The sequence below is a fragment of the Elephas maximus genome, chromosome 11 (genome assembly GCF_024166365.1).
Source record: "Elephas maximus indicus isolate mEleMax1 chromosome 11, mEleMax1 primary haplotype, whole genome shotgun sequence".
NCBI lineage: Eukaryota > Metazoa > Chordata > Mammalia > Proboscidea > Elephantidae > Elephas > Elephas maximus.
In genome coordinates, this window is record NC_064829.1 from 99,777,848 (window position 1) to 99,799,003 (window position 21,156).

Sequence of the window (21,156 nt, forward strand, 5' to 3'; positions counted from 1 at the left end):
ATGAGAAAGGCATCAGTGAGACAATTGTTGGACGGGGGCATGTATGTTGCGAAGGAGGCAATGATGCCAAGGCCTAAGCCCAGGGAAAGCAAAACGTACATCCCTACTTGGAAAAAAATACTTATGGAATCCTCAATCGATACCTAAAACAGAGAAGACAAGTATAAGGGAATATATAAATGAAGAAGGAGAAGAAAATTAGAACAGAAATGTACAGGACAGGGGACACAGAGGGAGATAATGGATAATGAGGAAAGGAGGCCCTAAGAATAGGCTGCTATGGTGTCTCCTAAAGGTTGATGGAGGAATGGGCAAGGTATACCTTCTTGAAAACCAACATATGCTGAAGGCCAAATGATGCACCTTCCAGCAGTGGACTCCGAATCAGGAAACACAAGAGGATGAGATAGGGAAGCAGCACCAAGACATATAATGCCTAAATTGAGAGTGGGACATATTAGCAACCTTATATTAGTAGGCATCAACTGTCAGCAAGAATCGGAAGCTCTGAGTCAGAAATTGGCAGAAGTTGGAAGACAGCTTTCAGCAGGGGTTAGGGGCTAGTGGGAGTAAAAGGCTAGAGGTAGTGAGAAATTAGGAGATCAATGACTAACAGAGTCAGGTGAGGGCCAGAGCATCTGAGAATGTCAAGGAAAACAAAAGTAGAGGCTCACCTTCCCAGTGGACTTGAGCCCATTGATCATGATAAGACCAGTAAGAAACCAGATCAGTAAGAGGGACAGGGTCACACTGGGGATTAATACCCCACCATCCTCGATTGTGTCTGAGGCCTTCAAGGTCTTCCGGTACCAGAAGTACATGGAGGGTGTCGTCCGGGCACACTCAGGATCTAGAGATACCTGGCTTTGAACACGTCTGCTAAACAGGGCTACCCCTCCCCTCTTCTTTATTCCCTTCACTACCTCTTCTCTCTTCTTTCCACCTCCCATTTCTTCTTCCTTCTACTACCCTCCTCTTCCTTATCCCTTCACACCCCCTCCTCCTCCTCCTAATTCCCTTCCACCTTTCAGTTTTCCCCTTCTCCTCCTCTTTCTCTTCCATCTCACCAAATTCACTGGAGTTCTTCACTAAGGGACATGTCTCCCATGGAACAGGAAACTGGAAGGACTGGCTCAAATAGAGGAGGCTCCAGCAATTGACCAAATTGAAGACTAAGCCCTCGATGAAGCACACCTGGGGGCCAAGGAGGAGGCAGCTGGGGAGGAATAAAGTGGGCAGGAAAAAGGAAGGTATTTGACAGAGGATGGGGAACTGAAGGGACTTGACCCATGGAAGAAAAGTTATAGGACCCATTCCAGGAAAAGGGTTGGGATGGGGTTAGGTGTAAAGGGTAGGGCTGGGCAGCTCAGAGCTCCTTACCAAGAAGGTGGTATAACCCAAACCAGTCATCCAGGGGCTGGTGAGCTTCCATACACCAAGGCTACCCTGACGCAGCCTCTGACCAGATGCCATCTCCATGAAGAGGAGAGGAACTCCAATCAGGAACAGCATGAGGATATAGAAGACGAGAAAAACGCCTGTGCAGGGGATTCGGGGAGGGGTTCTGAGAACCATCTTGCCTTTCAGAGTCTGGACTTCTCAGGGGTCCAGGAAAACATGTTTCCCACCAGTTACCTCCCTCAGGGCCACAGACATCAGAGTTCACCTGCTTCCTCATCCCTCACAGTCCTAGGTGTCCAGTCCCCTGGCCCCCAATTCCTAGAAGACACATATTCCTACTTTCCACCCCTGCCCCTGACTTAGGCCTCCAGCCCCACCACCTCATAAATATAAGTGTTCGGATACCCTGTTCCTAAGTGTTCAAGCACCTGGCTCCTTTCCTGCTCCGAGTACCAAGTCCAGCCTTGACATTTCTCAGAGGTCTTAGAGTTTGAACATGGACAGGCCACTATCCTGCCATCTCCTGGTGGACCCATGAGTACTGGCCCCCAGCATTAATACCTCCGTTTTGAATCCACAGGTTGGGAAAACTCCAGATGTTCATCGACCCCACAGAGTAGCCCACCTGGGCCAGGATGTACTCAACCTTGTTGGACCAGAGTGGACGTGTACTGTCTTCATTCTTTTTCTTCTTTGTCACCTGCACCTTCAGAGATGAAGCTCTGTGTCTCCGGGCTGAGACAGACTCCATCTTGGACAGAAAGTCTTGCTTAAGTTGGCTGCTCCTGGACTGAGCCTCCCAAGCCTGGGTCTCCCAGGCCCGGACCTTTGCAACCTGGGTCTCCGAAACGAAGGTCACTGTAGACCAGGTCTCTGGACAACTCAATTCACAAGTTTGGATTTCTGAGATACACTGAGAAGGATTTGTCTCTGTAAATGAAGATTTTGCCAGTGAGGTTTCTGAAGCCTTGGCCTCTGTACTCATTCCAGGGAGATTGTCTTGAGAAGCTCCAGTTTCTTCAAGTGAAAGGTCAGACTTCTGAATAGACCTTAAGGACATCAAAAACTGTAGATTTTAGATGTTAGAGCCAAGTAATGACTGAGTTCCAAAGCAATCCCCAACACCTTCTTAAAGAAAACCTTTCATTTCTGTCCCTACCACTGAAATTCAAACACAGAAAAATCTCTTGCAAAGATTTATTTCTTAGAAATGCTTTGACACAGGGAATAGAGGTAGAGATAGACAATGCCTGTTTAACATTCAGGAAGCCCACTTGCTGAGAGTATTGACCTGTACTCGCCAGAGGGAAAAAAAAAAAAATTTTTTTTTTTTTTTTTTTGAGAGGGAGGTACAATTTACAGTGGGCTTTTTTTTTTTTTTGAGTCAAAGGAACTAACTTAATCCTGAATCTGCGTTATAACCATAAGGAACCTGTTGTACCTCTCTGTACTTCAGTTTCTCATCTTCAAAACATTCAGGTCTCTGCTCAAGTATTATCTCATCAGAAATGCCTTCCTTGCTCATTTATCTAACATAGCAGCTATCTACCCGCCACTCTTTCCATCCTACCCACTTTTCTTTTTCTTCATAGCATTTCTCACCAACTGACATTACTATGTATTAGTTTTTCATGTATCATTGTCTATCTACCCCCACTGCTCTATTCAAAGCAAGAGGACAGTGCTCTACCTCATATCTGGGTCACTTTTTTCTCTGCTGTCTGTGCTTCCAGCAAACCAATCCTTTGTTGGATCCTCAAAAACTGTACAAGCGAATGGGCAAGGAGTGTGCTGAAAACAAAAGAGAAAAAAAATCTGGTTGTAGAAGATGGGGAAGATAGAGAAATGAAGTTTTCTTTCAGAGGGGGTGGGGCTATGCTATCCAAAAGCAGAGGCAGCAGGTGGGCCTCAAGGCAGCAGGTGGGCCTCAAGGCAGCATGGTCACATCTAGGTCACATGTGGCCACACACAGTGTGAAACACACTGTTTCCAAAGAGTTCTTAATAGTGCAGAAAAATGCTTGTAATTCAATGATAGGTGCAAAAAAAAAAAACTAAGATGAAATGCTCTCCTACAGTTCTATCTCTACTACATTTAAAAATGTAATGAAAGGAAAGGCTGAAAGGGAATACATCAATATACAGAAGATAATATGATTACATGATTTTTATATCCTCTCTGCTTTTTGGAAACCCTGGTGGTGTAGTGGTTGCGATCTATGGCTGGTAAACAAAAGGGTGGCAGTTCAAATCCACCAGATGCTCCTTGGAAACCCTATGGGGCAGTTCTAGTCTGTCCTATGAGGTAGCTATGAGTCAGAATCAACTCAACGGCAATAGGCTTGGGTTTTTTTTTGTTTGTTTGTTTTCTCTGCTTTTTGAAAATTTCTATAAAAATAAATGTATTACATTAATAAGAAAAATATGTATAAGTAAAAATAAAAAATAAAAGGACGATACTGAACACGGTCAGATTTAGGGGATCCCATCAGCCAAATATGGGATAATCAGAGCATCAAAATACATAATAGTAGTAACAGATGGGAATACATAGAATAAAATAAGAACTCATTAATTCATACTGACATAAATATGAAGAAAAAGATCTTCATTACAGTAGCATGCAAACTGGTAAATGCACAGAGTGGTGAAAAAACCACTCTGTGGAAACAGAAAATCATCATTTAGAAACTATCAGTAATAACTGATTCAGGCAAAAATCATCAATGGTTGCTAACAGGAGAAGGTGGAAGTTTGATGGGGAATATATGTAATTACACAGTATTAATGTAGCTCCCCACTACTTTATTAATCACAAATGGAAAAGCAGTATCTTTACAGCATTAGATACTATCTTAACTAAATCATAAAAGTGAGGTGATAGCATGTGCCTCCTGATATGATGAACAGAGAAGAACGTAACATCACCCTGTGGGCCTCCTGCCATAAATGTATAATCAGAATCTAATCATGAAGAAACATCAGACAAACCCAAACTGAGGAACATTCTATAAAATCACTGGCCTGTACTCGTTAAAAATGTCATAGTCATGAACATAAAAAAGATGGGAGAATTGTAAGTCTGAAATGACAACTGTAATTCTGAAGTTATATACACAGTTTAAAAATATTAGAACATTCCCTGCCACTTCTACTATTCACCGTCAAAACAAAGGAAGCATCTTCTAGTAAACATGGCCATGTGAACATCGACTTCCAAACTGACCCATAATCTCCCTCCCCCCACCAAGAAAAAAACAATTAAATGAATTTAAAATATTAAAAATATGGGGATTTCAGCATGATTTCTGAAAAAAAGGCTTCATCCTCAGATCAAAACAGAAAATTCGGCTACATACAACAAAAACAAAAACACCAAACCTGTTGCTGTCAAGTTGATTTCAACTCATAGTGGCCCCATAGAACAGAGTAGAACTGTCCCGTAGGGTTCCCAAGGACCTGCTGGTGGATTCAAGCTGCTGGCCTTTTGGTTAACAGTTGAGCTCTTGACCACTGTGCCGCCAGGGCTCCAGCTACATACACAGTAACCAGAAAACCAAACCAGCTGCCACTGTGCCAATTCCAGGTTATGGCAGCCCCACGTGTGTCAGAGGAGAACTGCACTCCACAGAGTTTGTAACGGCTATGACCTTTTGTCAGTAGATCACCAGGCCTTTCTTCTGAAGTGCCTCTGGGTAGATTTGAACCACCAACCTTTTAGTTAATAGCTGAGCACATAACTGTTTGCACCACCCATGGATTCCACATACACGGTAGACAGAAAAAGCTGTATTTACTGAGGGGTCAATTCACATCGCTACTCCTAATAAAGCTGTTCAATGTTTCAGGAAGTAAGTTAAAATTTTCCAGGCAGCTGGTGGGAGAGACAGAAACAACGCTGCCAAAGCCCTTCTCCTCCAGTGAACCAACAGCATCCAGAAACTGTGCCAGAGGGTTCAGAGACATGTGGGCTACTCTAAAGAGAAAATCAGCAGGTGGACGGATCTGTCCCTGAGACAAACTGTGCCACTACAGCATTAAGAGGAAGGTATTCAAACCACAAATGTGCAGGAGAAACAAGGCTGAAAAAAAATTAAGCACAGAAATACAGCTTTGGCACAGTCTCTTTAGTTAAAAAGAAAAAAAGGGAGAACTCTACAGAGATAATGAGTTAAGTCTACTCATGGAACCAGCTCCTTCTCCTCTCCATCATGGAGTCTAAATCACTGAACAGGTCATATAAACCTAGTTACTGAGCCTTCAAGCTTAAGATACGTAAAGCGCATTCTACGCCAATAATCAGAGACCTATAAGGTACAAAAGGGAATTTAATGCCAAACAATTTTGGGAAAGTAGCAAGCTAGGACTAATCTTTCCTTATTCAAGGATAAATAAAAAGAGAAACAAAATAATAATAATAATCTGTATCCTAGTACATATGTACTCTCCTCTGGAAAAAAAAAGTCAAGGTCAACTAACACAGAAAACAAAGTAATAATTGGAATATAAATGGCCTGGTAATAAGCATAGGGGAATAATAGCAATCATTTATGAAGTGTCTACTATGCTTTCAACAATAAATAGAACATTTTTAAAAAACCTGTTCAAAGTAGTTACAAAAAAATTTATGTAATTAACTTTCTAAAAATATACAAGGCTCATATTAAAAAATACAAAAATGTATGGGGGAAACAAAATAAAACTTGAATAAATAAGGAGATACACAATATTCCTAACTTCGCCTCCAGTCTTCACTTCTCCCAGCTACTGGGTGGTAAAAAGTGTCCATCCAGTATTAGCCACCATCTCCCCAACCCCAAACAAATTAAATAATTTAGAAAATAAAAATATGCAGAAAATCTGCATCTTTTCTGTATACTAAGGTCCTACCATCACGTCAAAAACCAAATACGTTCTGATAGAACCAAACTGAACTCACTGAGGAACAATTCACAACTCACATTCCTAATAAAGTGGCTCAGTGTTTCAGAAAATAAATTTTCAAGCAGAACTGTATTAAAATTCTCTGGATGGTCTTAACAGCGTATTGGAGATGACAGAGCTAAGAGTTAGTAAACTTGAAGATGGACTGATAAATATCATCCAGTTTCTGAAGGGAAAAAACATGAGAAAAATGAACAGAGCCTTAGGGACCTGGGAAACAAAAGGTCTAACAATGCATAACTGGAGTATCAGAAGGAGAGGAAAGAAAATAGGGCTGAAAATATTTGAAGAAATAATGACAGAAACCCTCCAAAATTTGGTGAAAGGCATAGGCTTACAAGTTAAAGACATTCAGAGAATACCAAGTTGTAGCCTGTTACTTCCCTCAGTTAAATACGAACAGAAACATGTCTACACGTAGCAGTCAATCTGATAAAAAAACAAAAAGAAAGAGAAAATCTTGAAAGCAGAGAGAGAAAACCAGCATATATAAAAAAAAAAAAAAAAAAAACTGATAAAAAACAAAAAGAAAGAGAAAATCTTGAAAGCAGAGAGAGAAAACCAGCATATATAGAGGGGAACAATACCATATATTGCATACTACTCATCAGAAACTATAAAGGCCAGAAGACAGTGGAGCAACATATTTAAAGTGCTGAAAGAAAAAATCGAAAACAAAAAACTGTTAACCAGAATTCTATAATGAAAAAAAAAATCTTTCAATAAACACAGTGAAATAAAGACATTTTCATATAAAAAAACAACAAAGAAAACTATCACCAGCAGACCCACACTACAAAAAATGATAAAGGAAGTTCTTGAGTCTGAAGGGTAATAGTATCAGAAGGAAACTGAGACCTTCAGAAACAAATAAGGAGTATTAGAAATACCAAACATGTAGATAAATATAAAAAACTATATTTTTGCAGTGCAATGGATTTCTCTTTATATGTGGCTTTCTGGCCCTGGGTTTGTAGCTCTGCCAAGATGATTTACTAGGCCACAATCTTGCATGGGTTGGACAGTTCGCTATGCAAATAAGGTGTGTAAAACCCCTGATGGCAGAAAATGTCAGTTATTACACATAGAACCACTTGCAGTCCAGTGAACTGATTGGTCATTTTAGTCCAGTGAGAGGATTGGTCAGTTATTATGCAAATCACTATTTGTGGCTTGAAAATCCACTCAACAGAATTGAGCCACTTGCTTATCTAAGGAGCCAACACCACAGAGATGGTCAGAGGCAAGAAAAAGAGGCAAGGACAGAGGAGAAGAGAGAAGAAACAAAGAGTAAAAGAAAGCTGAGCGCCTTTGGGCAGAAGGCTTGCCAGTGGAGCTAAAAGTGCTACAAAACGACTCAAGCGTTGTAACACTGAAGATACCTATAAGGCCAAGAGAGAGAGTCCAGGGCTTGCACGTCGAGAGGGCATGCACTGCCAAGAGGAGGCCTGCACAGCAGAGAAGGGGGTGTGCATAGACAAGAGGAGATATGCAGGCCAAGGGGAGGACTGCTCTGAGGAGGCCGAAAAGAGGCCTGTCCCGAGGCGGTGTGCATGGCTAAGAGCAGGTACGCATGGCTAAGAGAGAACTGAGAAAGCTGTCCTTTACTGAAGGGAAGGATGTACTCTTCACTTTGGGGGAGCCTTCCAGACCTTGCCTGTGTACTTCCTAATGCAGATCCTGAGTTGTAGCCAGTTACTTCCAAGTTGATCCTGATCCTAATTTGTAGCCTGTTACTTCCCTAATAAACCATATAACTGGGAGTATGGTTTCTGAGTTCTGTGTGACTATTGCAACTAATTATCAAACCCAGCAGAGAAGTAGAAAGTGCCATGGGAGATGAGCAGTGTCAGAAATGCTGAAAAAGTTGGAGATTGGGGGTATGTCTGACCTCTACCTGACAGGAATCAGCTTTGTGATGGCTGATTCTCTCTCTTCTCTCTGAAGTTAGTTTACGATTTTCCTCTTTCTTTAAAATGCGCATGAAAGTTTAAAGCAAAAATTGTAACGTTAAATCAAAGATTTTATAATGCATGTAGATGTAACATAAAAAATGTATAGTATAAAGGAGAGTGAGAGGGCACAAATATTGGACCTATGAAGTTGCAAAATTTCTACATTTTACATGAAATGATAAGGATCCCTAGTGATGTAATGCTTAAGTGTTTGGCTGCTAACGAAAAGACTGGCAGTTCTAACCCATCCAATGGCTCCATGGGAGAAAGACCTGGTGATCTGCTTCCATAAGGAGTATAATCAAGAAAACCCTATGGAGTAGTTCTACTCTGTCACATGGGGTTGCTATGAGGTGAAAATGAACTGGTGGCCCCTAACAACAATAACATATGAAATGTTAAAATTTTAACTCTAAACAGATTATAAAAAGTTAAGGAACCACAGTGAGATACCACTTCACTCCCACTAGGATGGCTAAGTTTAAAAAAATGGAAAATAAAAAAATGTTGGCAAGGATGTGGGAAAACTGCAACCCCTATCCATTGTTGGTGAGAATGTAAAATGGTACAGCCATTATAGAAAACAGTGCGGTGGTTCCTCAAAAAATTACACATAGAACTACCACATGACCCAGTAACTCCACTCCTAGATATATGCCCAAGGGACTTGAAAGCCGTGACAAACAGACACATGTACACCCATGTTCGTTACAGCACTATTCACAATAGCCAATGGATAGAAACAATCTAAATGTCCATCAGTGGATGAATGGATAAACAAAATGCTGTACATACACACAATGGAATACTATTCATCCATAAAGAGAAATGAAATTCTGATACTGGTAATCCTGACTTACTAAAGTATTCAAGTGACCAAGAACCACACTTACAACCGTCCATTTTTTTTTTCTTTTGTACATCTTATGTTAGTGATATGTTGCAGTGCATAATCTGTATATCTGTAAGTTTACATAAAATGTTTCCAACCCCAAAAAACAAATAAAGATCAGGTTTATACAGACGTTAATAATAAAAGACAACAATAATGAATTTTTTTTTTTAATTAGATATTCAATTTACATCAGGACCAACTCAAGATGGAGTCGTTGGAATGGAACCACAACATAAGCTGGGTACTACCTGTACTTGCTACAACACAGACCAACCTTGAAAACATTATGCTGAGTGACATAAATCAATCACAAAGGGACAAATGTTGTATGATCTCACTAATATGAAAGGATAAGAATAGACAAATGTATAGAGACTGAAGTTTATTAGTGACTATCAGGGGTGGAAGGGAGGAGGAAAGAGGGAGCCATTGTTGGGAAGCACCGAGCGTCTGTTTATCGCGATGGGAAACCTGGCATTGATTAAGGGTAATGGTTGCACAACATGATTAATGTAACTGATATCACTAGATACGGTAACATCTAACACATGTTGAATTGGCAACTGTTGTATTATATATATTTTTACAATTAAGAGAAACTAAAAAAAGGAAATGAATTGTAATCCCTAGAAAAACTGCTAATTTAATGTTGCAAGGAGCTATAGCCACAAAGACAATAGATAAATCAAAATGTAATACTAAAACTTATTCAAGCAATCAAAAGAAGACAGGAACAGAGAAATAAAGGAAGGGGGGGAAGAAAGCAAAATCGACAAACAGATAATAAAGTGGGGCACCAAAATCCAACCATATCAATCATTATATTACATGTTATTGCATTAGTCCTTCCAGATAAAAGGCAAACATTGTCAAAACAAGTAAAAAAAAAAAAAAGAAAAGCAAGGTCCCACCACATGTTTCTCTAAGAGATACACTTTAAGTTCAAAGACACAGATAGATGAAAGTAAATTAATAGAAAAAGATGCACCATGCAAACAGTAAGCATAAGAAGGTTGGAGTGGCTGTATCAGTATCACATAAAATAAACACACCTCTCTCAGTAACTGATTACAAAAAAAAATGAAAAGACCAAAAAGCAGTAAAGATATAGAGGATCTGAAAAACACTATCAGCCACTTTGACCTACTTGATATCTACAGAACCAAAACCTACAGAAGACACATTCCTTACAAATGCCATACGCTAAGCCATTAAACAAGTCTCAATAAATCCACAAGGGCTCAAATCACACAGTGTCTTCTCTGACTACCATTAATTAAATTGAATATCAGTAACAGGATATTTAATGGAAATTCAGATATTTGGAAATTAAAGAGTATACTACTAAATAATCCAAAGATCAAAGTGGAACAAAGGTATTATAAAATATATTAAACTGAAGGATAATGAAGCTATAATATATCACAATTTGTGGAATGAAACTAAAGCAATGTTTACCAAAAAATGTATGGCTTTATATGCTTATATTTAAAAAAAAAAAAAAAGAAGGTTTAAAACCAATGACCTGTAAGAAGCTAGAAAAAGAGGAGCAAATTAAATCCAAAGCAAAATAAAGGAAAGAATAAGTGTAGAACAAAAATTAATAGACTGGAAAACAGACAATAGAGAAAACTAACAAAATCAAAGCTGGTTCTTTGAAATATCAACAAAAGTGGTAAACCTCTAGATAGACTGATCAAGAGAGAAAAGATAGACAAATCACCAATAACAGGAATGAAAGAAGGGTCATGACTACATATCATACAGGCATTTTAACAAATCAAAACAAAAAGAAATTACATGGCTTTCCTAAGATTATGCTGCTAATGAGTGATAGAGTTAGAATTTAACTAAGCTGAGTTTCAGAAACAAAGCACTTACCAACTACATAATTCTGCCTATCACAGAATGTTCTCAGCAGCACTATTCATAATTGCCAAAATGGAGAAAAAACACAAATATCCATCAACAGTGATATTAATAAATTGTACAATAATCAAAGAAAGGAATGCTATAAAGATGTGAAGAAAATAAAGGAACTACAGCTACACTCAACAATATAAATTCACAGGAAACAACAAATGTTGGTGAGGTTGTGGGGAGACTGGAACTCTCATACACTACTTGTGGGAACGTAAAATGGTACAACCACTATGGAAAACAGTATGACACTTCCTCAAAAAGCTAGAAATAGAAATATCTTGTGATTCAACAATCCCACTCCTAAGTATATACCCGTCTTAGGCTGGGTTCTCTAGAGAAGCAAAACCAGTAAAGAGTACAGATATATAGAGAGAGCTTTATAACAAGGAAATGGCTCACGCGGTTGTAGTAGCTTCAAAGTCCCAAGTCCATGGGTCAGACAGGAGGCTTCTCCTGGCTCACAGGCTTTGAAGACTGACAAATTCTAAGACTGGCAGACAAGATGACGGGTAAGTTGCTAGCTCGAGTCCCAAGAACCGAGGTCAGTCAAACAGGAGCCAGCTACAGGATCCAGAGTGAGCAAAAGTCCACAAGACTTGCCAGAAAGTTCACCTATATTGGACGCAAGCCACACCTCCCAAGGAAACTCCCTTTCAACTGACTGGCTACTCACAGCAGATCCCATCATGAAGGTGATCATATATCAAATCTCATCATAGAGGTGATCACATCATTATGTAACTGCCAAACTAGATCATAACTGCCAAACCACTTAGAATTATGGCCCAGCCAAGTTGACGCACAATCTTAACGATCACAATACCCTAAAGAACAGAAAGCCATGACACAGATAGACATATGCACACCCATGTTCACTGCAGCATTATTTACAACAGCGAAAAGGTGAAAGCAACCTAAATGCCTGTCATGGATTGAACTGTGTCTCCCAAAAATATGTCAACTTGGCTAGGCCATGATTTCCAGTATTGTGTGGCTGTCCACTATTTCGTCATCTGATGTGATTTTCCCATATGCTGTAAATCCTATCTCTATGATGTTAATGAGGTTGGAGCAGAACGCATCCTTTGGACTTGACGTTCCTATGCAAGGAAGCTCCGAGACCAGGAGAAGAATGATGACAAGGACCTTCCTACAGAGCTGACACAGAAAGCCTTCCCCTGGAGCTGACACCCTGAATTCAGACTTCTAGCCTATTAGACTGTGAGAGAATGAACTTCTGTTTGTTGAAGCCATCCACTTGTGGTATTTTTGTTATAACAGCTCTAGATGACTAGGACAATGACATCAACAGATGAATGGATTAACAAACTGTGGTATGTACACACAGTGGAATACTATGCAATGATAAAGAATAATGACAAATCTGCAAAACATCTCACAGCATGGGTGAATCTAGAGGGCACTATGCTGAGTGAAAAAAGTCAAGAGTAAAAGCACAAATATTGTATGAGACCAGTATCATAAAGTAACGACAAACGGAGGGAAGGAAAATTACCAAAGAGATAGTAGACAAGTGTTAACGTTGGTAAAGGGAACAGCAATACATAGTATGAGAGAAGTAAACACAACATGACCAAGGCAAGAGAAGACACTGAGAAGAACACAGGAATAAAGGTCAACTTTGTAACTACTTTTTTTTTTTTTTATGGTAACTACTTTAGCGTCAACAATCCTGCAACAATAGTATTAACAAACAATAATCCACAAATGGATACACAGATATGCCAAGGGGCGGGTGGGTGAGGGAGCACACCCACCAGCAGATACAGGTTTGGTGGTGAAAATTTCTAATACATGACTGTAGGTGCTCCTCAAATATTAATACAGATAATACAGCACAAAAGTAGCAAAAGCAGGGAAGCCTCTTAGAGATAACTAAACACCTCACAGGATGAAGTTCCCAGGCTTGAAGGCAAAGGATCATAGGCTCTGGGAACATCTACGTCAATTGGCACAACATAGTTCCACTTCGGTGAATAGCATCTGGGGTCTTAAAAGCTTGCTAGGGGCCATCTAGGATACAGCTATTGATCTCTTTTAGTCTGGAGCAAAGGAGAGTGAAAAAATTAAAGACTCAAGGGAGCAATTAATCCAGAAGACTAATGGACTACATGAACCATAGCCTACACAACCCTGAGACCAGAAGAACTAGATGGTGCCCGGATACCACTACCGACTACTCTGACTGGGATTACAACAGAGGATCCCGGACAGAGCAGGAGAAAAACATAGAACAAAAGATCAAATTCACAAAAAAGACCAGACTTACTGGTCTGACAGAGACTGGAGGAAACCCTGAGATTATGGCCCCAGGACATCCTTCTAACTCAGAATTGAAGTCACTCCCAAAGTTCACCTTTCAGCCAAAGATTAGGCCTCCCTATAAAACAAACAATAACACACGTGAGGAATGTGCTTTTCTTAGATCAATCAAGTATACGAGACCAAACGGGCAACGCTTGCCCAAAAACAAAGACAAGAAGATGAGAAGGGACAGGAAAACTGGACAAACAGAACCAGAGAAACCGGGGTGGAAAGTGAAAGGGGGAGAGTGCTGTCACAATGCAGGGATTGCAACCAATGTCACAAACAATTTGTGTATAAATTTTTGAATGAGAAACTAATTTGCTCTATAAACTTTCACCTAAAGCACAATAAAAAAAGGAAAAAAACCAATATAAATTAATCTTACAAGCAATGTTGAACAAATGAATCATAACAAAATATCCCATACAGAATAAGCCCATATATCAAAGTTCAAAAAGAAGTAAAACTTATTCGCATAGTTTAGGGATGCGTAAATACTTGGTAAAACTCTAAAGAAAAGCAAGGAAATTATTATTGCACAAGTTAGAATATAGGTTATTTCTAGAAGAGTGAAGGGGGTACTGAAGTGGTAAGAGAAAGTCTTCTAGTGATGGCAACGTTCTATTTCTTGATCTGGGTGGCAGCTACACAGATACAAGCATTATAATTATTTGTTAAACACTCTATATGTTTTATTCACTTTTTTGGATGCACATTATATTTCACACTTTAATCTGTTGAAAATAAAATACAAATGCTGAGCAAAAGAAGCTGGACACACATACACAAACTTGATATATAAATAACCCTATGAATAGCAGCAGTCCATGTGTATGTATATATACACACATACACACACACACATATACAACCTCCATGTATGTCTGTCACTTTGTTGTACTGTGGTGGCTTGCATGTTGCTGGGATGTTGGAAGCTATGCCATGGGTATTTCAAATACCAGCAGGATCACCCATAGTGGACAAGTTTCAACGAAGCTTCCAGACAAAGAAAGACTAGGAAGAAGAACTTGGCAGTCTACTTTAGAAAAAATTGGCCAGTGAAAGCCTTACAAATAGCAGCGCAACATTATCTGATATAGTGCCGGAAGATGAGCCCCTCAGGTTGGAAGGCACTTAAAATACCATTGAGTAAGAACTGCCTTCTCGAAGTAGAGTCAACCTTAATGACATAGATGAAGTAAAGCTTCCAAGACCTTCATTTGCTGACACGGCACGACTCAAAATGAGAAGAAACAGCTCCAAACATCCATTAATAACAGCAACATGGAATGTACGAAGTATGAATCTAGGAAAATTAGAAGTCATCAAAAATGAAATGGAATACATAAAGATTGATATCCTAGGCATTAGTGAGCTGAACGACATGTGCAAAGACCAGGAGTTACACAACCAAAAGGAAAGAACATGCTTGGCATTTCTCAAACTGAAAGAACTGAAGAGAAAATTCAAGCTACGAGTCACAATATTGAAAGGTCGCTATGAGTCGGAACCGACTCAATGGCAATGGGTTTGGTTTTGTTTTAGTATTTATGGACAAAATACTGAACAGCACAGGAAGCATCAAAAGAAGATGGAAGGAATATACAGAGTCACTGTTCCAAAAAGGATTGGTCGATGTTCTACCATTTCAGGAGGTAGCATATGATCAAGAACCAGTGGTACTTAAGGAAGAAGTCTAAGCTGCACTGAAGGTATTGGCAAAAAACAAGGCTTCAGGAATTGACGGAATACCAACTGAGATGTTTCAACAAACAGATGCAGCGCTGGAAGAGCTCACTTTGTGTATGCCAAGAAATTTGGAAGACAGCTACCAGGCCAACTGATTGGAAGAGATCCATATTTATGCCTATTCCAAAGAAAGATGATCCAGCCGAGTGCAGAAATTATTGAACAATATCATTAATATCAAATGCGAGTAAAATTTTGCTGAAGATCATTCCAAAGAGGCTGCAGCAGTACACTGACAGGAAACTGCCAGAAATTCAAGCCGGATTCAGAAGAGGGTGTGGCACCAGGGATATCATTGCTGATGTCAGATGGATCCTGGCTGAAAGAATACCAGAAGGATGTTTACCTGTGTTTCATTGATTATGCAAAGGCATTTGACTGTGTGGATCATAACAAATTATAGATAACATTGTGAAGAATGGGAATTCCAGAACACTTAATTGTGCTCGTGAGGAACCTGTACATACGCAATGAAGAGGCAGTCATTCGAACAGAACAGGGGGATACTGCATGATTTAGTCAGGAAAGGTGTAGGTCAGGGCTGTATCTTTTAACCATACTTATTCAATCTGTATGCTGAGCAAATAATCTGAGAAGCTGGACTACATGAAGAAGAACGCGGCATCAAGACTGGAGAAAGACTCATTAACCATCTTTGTTATGTAGATGACACAACTTTGCTTTCTGAAAGTGAAGAGGACTTGAAGCACTTACTGATGAAGATCAAAGACTACAGCCTTCAGTATAGATTACACCTCAACATAAAAAAAAAAAAAATCCTCACAGCTGGACTAATAAGCAACATCATGATTATCGGAGAAAAGATTGACGTTGTCAAGGATTTCATTTTACTTGGATTCACAATCAAAACTCATGGAAGCAGTAGTCAAGAAATCAAATGATGCATTGCATTGGGCAAATCTGCTACAAAAGACCTCTTTAAAGTATTAAAAAGCAAAGATGTCACTTTAAGGACTAGGTGTGTCTGATCCAAGCCACAGTGTTTTCAATCACTTCACATGCATGCAAAAGCTGGACAATGAATAAGTAAGACAGAAGAAAAGCTGACACCTTTGAGTTGTGGTGTTGGTGAAGAATACGGAATATACCATGGACTGCCAAAAGAACAAACAAATCTGCCTTGGAAAAAGTACAGCCAAAATGCTCCTCAGAAGTGAGGATGACGAGACTTCTTCTCACACACTTTGGGCATGTTATCAGGATGGACCAGTCCCTGGAGAAGAACATCTTGCTTGGTAAAGTAGAAGGTCAGCAAAAAAAACAAAGACCCTCAATGAGACAAACTGACACGGTGGATGTAACAATGGGCTCAAGGGTAACAATGATCACGAGGATGGAACAGGATTGGGCAGCGTTTCGTTCTGTTGTACACAGGGTCACTATGAGTCGGAACCAACTCAACGGTACCTAGCAACATTAGCAACAGTGAGCTGAAATGGACTAGTATTAGGCATTTTAAATCAGACAATCATATGGTCAGCTATGCCAGGAATAACAAATTGAAGAGGAATGGCATCTCATTCATAGTCAAAAATATTTCAAGATTTATCCTGAAGTACAACGATGTCAGTGATAGGATAATATCCTTACACCTACAAGAAAAACCAATTAATGCAACTACTATTTAAATTTACAAAACAACCACTAAAGCCAAAGATAAGGAAATTGACTATTTTTGCCAACTTCTGCAGTCTGAAATTGATCAAACATGCAATCAAGATGCATTGAAAAATACTAGTGATAGGAATGCAAAAGCTGGAAACAAAGAAGGCTCTGTACTTGGAAAATATGGCCTCGGTAATAGAAATGACGCAGGAGATCACATAACAGAATTCTTCAAGACCAACGACTTATTCATTGCAAATACCTTTTTGCAACAACATAAACAGCAACTATACACGTGGACCTCACAAGATGAAAAACACAGGAATCAAATCTGTGAAGGAAAAGCTCAATATCATCAGTCAGAGTAAGGCCAGGGGCCAACTGTGAAACACCATCAGTTGTTCATATGAAAGTTCAAGCTAAAGCTGAAGAAAATTAAAGCAAATCTTAAAGAACCAAAATATGACTTTGAGGATATCCCACCTGAATATGGAGACCATCTCAAGACTAGATTTGATGCACTGAACACTAATGACTTAAGACCAGACAAGTTGTGCAAGGACATCATACATGAAGAAAGCAAAAGGTCATTAAAAAGACAGGAAAGAAAGACCAAAATGGATGTCAGAAGAGACTCTGAAAGTTGCTTTGGAACACAGAGTAGGTAAAGCAAATGGAAGAATAATGAAGTAAAAGAGCAGAACAGAAGATTTCAAAGGGCGGCTTGAGAAGACAAAGTAAAGTATTATAATGAAATGTGCAAAGATCTAGAGTTAGAAAACCAAAAGGGAAGAACACACTTGACATTTCTCAAGCTGAAAGAACTGAAAAAAAATTCAAGCCTCGAGTTGCAATTCTGAAGGATTCTATGGGCAAAATATTGAATGGTGCACAAAGCATCAAAAGAAAATGGAAGGAATATACAAAGTCGCTGTACCCAAAAGAATTGGTTGACATCCAACCATTTCAGGAGATAACATATGATCAAGAACCGATAGTACTTAAGGAAGAAGTCCAAGCTGCACTGAAGGCATTAGAGAAAAACACGACTCCAGGAATTGATGGAATACTGATTGAGATGTTTCAACAAACAGATACTGAGCTGGAGGTGCTCACTCGTCAATGCCAAGAAATCTGGAAGACAGCTACCTGGCCAACCAACTGGAAGAGATCCATATTTGTGCCCATTCCAAAGAAAAGTGATCCAACAGAATATGGAAATAATCAAACAACATCATTAATATCACGCTTAAGTAAAATTTTGCTGAAGATCATTCAAAAACAATTGCAGCAGTACATCTACAGAGAACTGTCAGAGGTTTAGGCCAGATTCAGAAGAGGATGTGGAACTAGGGACATCATTGCAGATATAGGATGGATCCTGGCTGAAAGGAGAGAATACCAGAAAGATGCTGTCTTAGTCATATAGTGCTGCTATAACAGAAATACCAAAAGTAAATGGCTTTGACAAAGAGAAGTTTATTCTCTTACAGTCCAGTAGGCTAGAAGTCTGAATTCAGGGTGCTGGGTCCAGGGGAAGGCTTTCTCTCTCCGTTGGCTCTGAAGGAAAGTCCTTGTCATCAATCTTGACTTGGTCTGGAAGCATCTCAGCGCAGGAACCTCAGGTCCAAAAAATGCGCTGTGCTCCCAGCACTGCTTTCTTGGTGGTATGAGGTCCCCTGTCCCTCTGTTTGCTTCTCTCTTTTATATCTCAAAAGATATTGGCTTAAGACACTACCAAATCTTGTAGACTTCATCGATATAACTGTCACTAATCCATCTTACTACATCATAGTGATAGGACTTACAACATATAGGAAAAGTACATTAAATGGTGGACAATCACATAACATGGTGGACAATCACGCAATACTGAGAATCATGGCCCAGCTAAATAGACAGATATTTTGGGAGGACACAATTCAATCCATGACAGATGTTTACCTGTGTTTTATTGATTATGCAAAGGCACTCAACTGGGTGGATCATGCACTCATGCAGAACTTATACACAGACCAAAAGGCTGTCGTTCGAACAGAACAAGGGGACACTGCGTGGTTTAAAATCAGAAAAGAGGTGTGTCAGTGTTGTATCCTTTCACCATACTTTTCAATCTGTATGCTAAGCAAGTAATCCGAGAAGCTATACTATATGAAGAAGAATATAGCATCAGGATGGGTGGATATGCAGATGACTCAACCTTGCTTGCTGAAAGTGAAGAGGATTTCAAACACTTACTGATAAAGATAAAAGACCACAGCCTTCAGTATGGATTACATCTCAATGCAAAAACACAAATCCTCACAGCTGGACAAATAGGCAACATCCTGAATGGAGAAAATATTGAAGTTGTAAAGGATTTCATTTTACTTGGATCCACAATCAATGCCCATGGAAGCAGCAGTCAAGAAATCAAACAACCTATTGCACTGGGCAAATCTGCTGCAAAACGCCTATTTTAAAGTGTTGAAAAGCAAAGATGTCACTTTGAGGACTAAGATGCACCTGACCCAAGCCATTGTGTTTTCAATCACCTCACATGCATGTGAAAGCTGGACAACGAATAAGGAAAATCAAAGAAGAATGATGTTGGCAAAGAATACTGAATATACTATGGACTGCCAAAGGAACGAACAAATCTGTCTTGGTAGAAGTACAGCCAGAATGCTCCTTAGACGGGAGCACGGTGAGACTTCATCTCACGTGCTCTGGACATGTTATCAGGAGGGACCAGTCTCTGGAGAAGGACATCATGCTTGGTAAAGTAGAGGATCAATCAAAAAGAGGACCCTTAAAGAGATACATTGACACAGTGGCTGCAACACTGGGCTCAAACATGGCAACGTTTGTGAGAATGGCACAAGACGGGGCAGGGTTTCGTTCTGTTGTACATAGATTCACTGTGAGTTGGAACCGACTCAACAGCACCTAACAACAACATACCTATACACGTATATATAGGAGCCCTGGTGGCACAATCGTCTGCTAATCGAAATGTCTGAATTTACCAGGTACTCCACAGAAGAAAAGACCTGGCCATCTGCTCTCATAAAGGCTACAGCCTGGGAAGCCAAATGAGTAGCTCTACTCTGTTACATAAGGTCACTGTGAGTACAAATCAAATAGACTGCAGATGATAGATAAAAAAAACCCAAAACCAAACTCATAGTGACCCTATAGGACAGAGTAGAACTGCCCCGTAGAGTTTCCAAGGAGCGCCTGGTGGATTTGAACTGCTGACCTTTTGGTCACAGCCATAGGACTTAACCACAACGCCTCTAGGGTTTCTATATTCAATTTGTTCAAGAGTTAACCACATTGAGGAAGCTGAGACATATGTCTAATAGTTGTCACCTTATGTAAGAAGCACAAATCTTCATTACTACTGGATATCTTGTCAGCCACTGAGCAGTAGCATACCTCAAAATAAAAAAGAATACTTCGCTGATTCTCATACTGAACACTGACCCTGACTCTGTTCCACTAAAAAAACGGAAATTGTATTCATGAAAAATATAGTCACCTTTCATGAGCACATTCAGGAATACTCCTTCAAACAACTTTTCCGGTGAAGTGATAAATCTGATCCTTTGTTGTTAGATCTGAGTTTTGGCAAATAGATTCTGCAAAGTGGCCACCTCTGATTCCTACAAAGGCCCTGGAAGCCCTTAGAGCCTTCCTCCCAGGCTAGGAGTGCTGGTGGGGCCCACCCTGAGAACCCCACAACCTCACATTACCTGGGGCACGTCTCTATTTACCTCCTTCCCTGGAACTGGGGTCCAGATCCTCCAGGACCGGGCACAGCCGTCCCTAAAAGGCTGGAGAGGAGTCCCCGCCGACAGGGAGCTAACGCCTGCTTTCCCCAACGGCAGGGGCTGAAGGCTGGGTCCCTGTGAGAGCCGGGCTGACAGACTTGTTCAAAGTCAGATTCGGTGGATGAAGGGACTGGAGCCAGTTTCCAGGATCCTAAAGCAAAAAACCGGAAGGACCCCGAAGACCTATTTGATCCCTCAGCTCCACGGCACTGGCGGCCTGAAGCCTCGGGCTTCCCGGTATGCCGCCCAGCCTCACATACCCCAGATTTATTAACACTCTGGGCTCCTCAGAGTCACAGCTACCCTGGACTCGAGGCCCTTACAGGGCTCTTCAATCAGGTCAGTCGAGCGAAAAGGTCGGTGAAGAAGCCTCAGCCGCGAAGCCTACCAACCTTCTCGGGCCCCTTCAGGCCTCGCGGGACGCCAGCGGCGCTCCTCGCCCTGCCCCGCCTCGCGCTCCTCCTTTCCCGCCATTTCTTCGCGCATGCGCTGCTGCTTCTCTCGCGCGCGCTCTACTGACC

At 40.4% G+C, this 21,156-nt stretch overlaps 1 protein-coding gene across 1 annotated transcript in view; it reads right to left on the reverse strand.

Moving 5' to 3' along the window:
* Positions 1-49: 49 nt before the first annotated feature.
* Positions 50-21,156, reverse strand: part of LOC126085920 (orphan sodium- and chloride-dependent neurotransmitter transporter NTT5-like) — a 33,488-nt gene continuing 12,381 nt past the window's right edge. Inside the window, exons 2-6 of the mRNA XM_049901762.1 lie at positions 3,092-3,192; positions 1,963-2,467; positions 1,381-1,538; positions 1,068-1,194; positions 50-850 (exon numbers count right to left, since the gene is read on the reverse strand). Coding sequence (XP_049757719.1) covers positions 648-850; positions 1,068-1,194; positions 1,381-1,538; positions 1,963-2,461 — 987 coding nt within the window. The 5' untranslated portion in view covers positions 2,462-2,467; positions 3,092-3,192 and the 3' untranslated portion in view covers positions 50-647. The remainder of the gene's footprint in view (positions 851-1,067; positions 1,195-1,380; positions 1,539-1,962; positions 2,468-3,091; positions 3,193-21,156) is intronic.